General features: G+C 40.8%; 1 protein-coding gene across 8 annotated transcripts in view; it reads right to left on the bottom strand.

The window, feature by feature from the left end:
- Positions 1–3041: 3041 nt before the first annotated feature.
- The window catches only part of ANKRD28 (ankyrin repeat domain 28), a 243318-nt gene continuing 241155 nt past the window's right edge, over positions 3042–5204 (bottom strand). For 7 of the 8 annotated variants that reach the window (XM_075922126.2, XM_075922123.2, XM_075922124.2 and 4 more), the window contains one exon: positions 3042–5100. In XM_075922126.2, coding sequence (XP_075778241.2) covers positions 4814–5100 — 287 coding nt within the window. In that variant the 3' untranslated portion in view covers positions 3042–4813. The remainder of the gene's footprint in view (positions 5101–5204) is intronic. The other variant, XM_014578649.4, reaches the window with a different exon arrangement.

Here is a 5204-nt window from a genome sequence, read left to right as displayed (position 1 = left end):
CTGAGTGAGGCGTTTGCTTCGACACAGCTGAAAGTGTTAAATGTACCAATTTTCAATTCTTACTGCTGTGAAATTGGCGATTATGTACAGGCAGTCCCCGACTTACGCGGATCCGACTTATGTCGGATCTGCAGTTACGAACGGAGCTTTTCTCGCCCCGGGAGGACACGGACTGCGGGACCTCGCGGTCCCGCCGCCCGTGTACTCCGGGGCGAGAAAAGCTGCTCCGCGTCTCCCTAGTCTGCAGACCAGGAAGACGTGGAGCAAAGCCGCGGAGGGGCTTGGGCTGCCCGAGCCCCTCGGCAGCTTTGCAAAGCCTCGGGAGAAGCCGGCAGCGGGACAGCCCAGAAGCGCCTGGGCTGCCCCGCTGCCCAAGCCCCTCCACAGCTTTGCTCCTCGTCTTCCTGGAGACCCCCCCAGCAGACCAGGGAGACACGGAGAAAAGCTGGGGAGGATGCGGGCGGGACCGTGGCGCATCTCCGCGGTCCCGCCCTCCAGGTTCCCTGGTCTGCTGGGGGACGCAGCTAGTGCATCCCCCAGCAGACCAGGCTTTTCTTGCCTGGGGTAGAGCAGCTGGGGCTGCTGGGTTGGTCCTGCAGCACCGCTCCTCGGCGCTACTGGACCAACCCCGCAGCACCCCAGCTGCTCTTCCCCAGGTGTCCCCAAGTCAGCTGCTGCTTAAACTGATCAGTGGCTGACTACAGGAAGCCCGAGGCAGAGTTGCTCTACCCCGGGGCTTCCTGGAATCAGCTGCTGATCAGTTTCAGCAGCAGCTGATTTGGGGACACCTGGGGCAGAGCAGCTGGGGTGCTGCCCGGTTGGTCCCCGCAGTGCCGCCCCTGCAGGGACCTACCCGGCAGCGCCCCAGCTGCTCTGTCCTAGGCGTCCAGATTCAGCTGCTGTTGAAACTGATCAGCGGCTGATTCCAGGCAGCCCAGGGCAGAGCAACTCTGCCTCGGGCTTCCTGTAGTCAGCCGCTGGTCAGTTTCAGCAGCGGCTGAATCTGGAAGCCAGTTCCGACTTACATACAAATTCAACTTAAGAACAAACCTACAGTCCCTATCTTGTACGTAACCCGGGGACTGCCTGTATTGTGACTTTGGTAGGGCCCTCCCGTGTGCTCTGGGTGTCCCAAAACCACTGGCTGCCAGAAGGTAAGACTGGATGCCATGGGATGGGTCACTTAAAATACCCTGATCGTTCATTCCCTGAAGCATTTCAGACCAGCTACTGTTGTGAAACAGGATACTTGGCAAGGTAAAGTTTTGGTCTGATCTAGGATGGCCATTTTTATGTTATTTCTGTCTTGCTGCAATTCTAAACTCATAAAAATTTAATAAAATGTATTTAACAGCATTAAAGGCAGAGGTAGCTTAGGTGCAGAAATGGCAAGCTCACAAAAACATTACAGTAAAACTCCATAGTCCGGCACACCTGATAATCCAGCATCAAAATGGCAAGAGCCTAGTGAGTGAGCTTTGGCAAAAAATGAGTCACATGGCAACAGTGGCAGCAGCTGAACCGAGCAAAAAGGGTAAAAAAGGGTTAAAAACTAACATCACTGTATACAGTATGTACAATAAAAAGGGTTAAGAACATTTTGTATACAGTATATGATGTATACAGTATATATATAACCAGTTTATAGTACCTCCTGATAGTCCGGCATATCCGATAATCTGGAACCACCTAGGTCCCAAAGGTTCCGGATTATCAGAAGTCTACTGTAATTAAAAAGAACATAATTCTAAGGAACAAAACAGGCACAGACTTTGCCTTCAAGTATAAGCTTCAGTGGAATAAAATAAAAGGTTGGTGAGGGTTATAATTCATATTTTTCTTTAAGTGCCTTATTAAAAACAGAAGAGTTAGCACTGCATTTAATCCAATAGTCTTCTTGGGGGACTAATGGCCTGCCCTAAGTGACCTCATGTTCAATCCAAGAGCATTTCAAACTAGGTTATTGTCAGCCATCCTACACATGGATCTTGTTTTCTGTAGGGGGGCCGTATGAAGGACCCACACATAGGCCAAGGTGACATACCATCTTGAGATAACTCTTCAAGATGTGATAATTTTAAGAGAAGAAACATTGGCTAGTACAGATTTCAGCTGCATTCAATTCCACCTTCTCTCAGGCTATGTCTAGACTATAAGCCTCTTTCGAAAAAGCCTCTTTTGAAAGAGAGCGTCTAGACTGCAACCACTTCTTTCGAAAAAGCGAGCCGCTTTTTCAGAAGTGCGCGCCCTGGCAGTCTAGATGCTCTCTTTTGAAAAAGCCCTGTTTGCATTCAAGAACGCCTTTTTTCAAAAGAGCACTTCCAAAAAAAGGCATTCTTCCTCGTAAAATGAGGTTTACTGCGGTCAAAAAACCGCTGCGTTTTTCTATTTAATTTCAAAATAACACGGTGGCAGTCTAGATACAGGGGATGTTTTTTCGAAAAAAGGCTACTTTTTTCGAAAAACCCTGTAGGCTTGACACACCCTCAGTTCTCAGAGCAGAAAAAACTGTAAAGCACCAGTAACTGAAATATTACAGTTATCTTTTATCTTTCAGGATGTTATCTTTCAGGACAAGTATGTTACCTAAGTCAATACTCTTTGCAATGTGGGAAAAAACCTTGTCCCAGCTGGTTCAAATCATATAATAGAATTGAACCAGGTTACTGAAAAGATTGGATTATATGTAGTGATCAAAAGTGGCGTTAAACAATAGGCCTTTCAAATGTCCTCTGTATCCTCAGGTGAGGCATTTAAATCTTTCCCGCACACCTGTATAGCAATAACTCCAAAGACAATGTAGAGAACCATGTGGCATAGAAAAAAGATGAAGTCCCCAACTCTCAAATAGTGTCGAAAGACCATATATGCCATATGCTGTTTCTGCCATTAATCAATATTTACACACTCCCCACAAGTGATACTTACAACGCAACCTAAATTCTAAATGATAGTAATTAAATATCACCTGATTATTCCTTTTAAAGTGATTGTAAATCTGAATTATTTACATGCACTTTAGAATTAAAAGGACAGCAAAGCCTTTGTAAAATAAATTTTATAAATTCTAATTGTTATTCAACAAAAGAATCTTTGTAATTACGGCTCAAGTATGATACACAGATACAAATAAATTATTCATTAAATACAACTCACATCTGGGTTTTATTATACTCTGTAAAATATACAGGAATCTTGATGTACTGAAAGAGTGCAGGTAAATACAGTATTCAAGCAATCACTATTTCTATGTACATGCTCATTAATTCTTCAAAAAACCCACAAAATTATCAAATAGATCAAAATACTGTCCTGTATTTCCACACTTTATGTTCAGAAAACCAGCTGATAATTTACAATGGCATTAAGGTTTCCAGTTTCACAATACAAAAAGGATAAAAGGTAACTGGGATTCAGTTTATTTTTATTTTACCTGGACACGCAAGAATCCTTTGCATGTACATAAGCAATTTCACTTTAAAAATAACAATTATAATTAAAGCAGAACCCAATAAACTAAATATTCATTTAACAGATAAAACTTCAAAATCTTCCATTTTTCAGGTGCTTTTTTTAAAACAGTAGTCTGTTATAAATAAAAAGTCTGAGGGCAAGTTTTTATTACACTACAGGGGCCTGCATCTTCTATGATTTTTAAAACGGCGCACACCACAGATATTCCTTCTCAAAGACCCAACATTGTACCTTTCGATAACAGGGAATCTCTTCTAAATTCACCTCTTCTTTTTGTACTCAGAACTCCGGGATTTAAAAAAAACAAAAAACATTATGGAGGTACAGACTTCATCTAACTTACAAATTTTATGTAGTAAAAATAAGTGGACGAATTGTTGATAAATCCATTCCCTGTGAACTTTGAGCCACAACAGGGTGTTAGAAGATTACTTTTAAATTTTTATGCTGTTTCCGTCTCAGTAAATTACCCTTCATTTAATTAAATAAAAATATCAATTTAAAACCCAGAAGTTAAAACTGTGCAACAATTACTGCTTCCCACCCACCCACCCCTAGTTTATTTTATTACACTGTACATATTTCACCCTGACTGCACCTTGTTAGCTGGTTTTTTCTTTTTAGCTTTATAAAAGTACAAGTTCATTTTTGTTTAATCTAAAAGAAAAAACAAAACTGAAAGATACATCTGCTTTCTTTCATGGTACATTTAATAGTGTCGGAAGGCTTTTAGATGATAAAAAAAATATCACCATTTAAAACCAAATCTAAGCTTAATTCCCAGAAATAATTAAGGTTTTGTTAAGACAACATCTCATTAACCTATTCCAGTTTCCACAAAAAGGAATTTAATTAAAAAAAATCTAAGTTATTTGGTCCTTTGGCAATTTGCTGCACAAACAATGCCTACTGTACCAAACTTGTTTATTGCCTTCAAAATGGTTTTACTTTTATTGATTATAAGTAAATCTAGTGTCCTTTTTGTTGTACAATAGCGTTGTTCATTTACATAGACAATGGTGCACTGTATGCAGAAGTTACTGCTGGCACCACACAAAATGGTAATGTACAATTAAATAAAACAGTTTTGACATTCTTAATTTTTTTGCTGTAGAGTCTAAGTATTTTTCAAGAATTTATGTTTCTTTTGCAAAACCTGCTCATTAAAATTCTCTAGAGTTCATAGAGATCTTTCATATGCACCTACAATTTAAAAAATCCAAAATCTTCCCACAGGTCCGTCCTCTGATTATAAAAGACACTGGTTGCTTTTTTCTAAAAGCATAATTCTGACCTTCTGATGACTGGGTCCATTCTTCAGATCTCCATATGAAGCTTTTTAATAGGTCTCAGAATCTGAGTCATTAAGCTCATCCTCTTCTGTATATGGATAGCCATCTTCCCTGCCAATGTTGTTGAAACTACAATAAGAGCTATGTTCACTCCTCATGATTGGCAAGGAGTCAAAGGTGACAGTTTTTGAGGTGTTGGTGTAATGATTAATGGCATTGAATGTAAGGGAAGGTAACGTGCTGCTTGATGAAACAGGCATCATTGTGGCCAAAATGAGAGCTAGACAATCAGCCACATCCTTATTGGGAGCACAGGCCAAAGCTGGCGTGTAACCTAGAAATCAAATAAAATCAAAATTAAACCCTTTGTTTAAAAAAATAAGTGTACAAATTCCTCAAGAGCATTTGATCATCTAGTTGTAAAAACATTTAAATTGT

This window comes from Pelodiscus sinensis, chromosome 2, assembly GCF_052426305.1.
Source record: "Pelodiscus sinensis isolate ZL-2025 chromosome 2, ASM5242630v1, whole genome shotgun sequence".
Taxonomy (NCBI): Eukaryota; Metazoa; Chordata; order Testudines; family Trionychidae; genus Pelodiscus; species Pelodiscus sinensis.
This window is presented reverse-complemented; position numbering and strand designations above follow the sequence as displayed.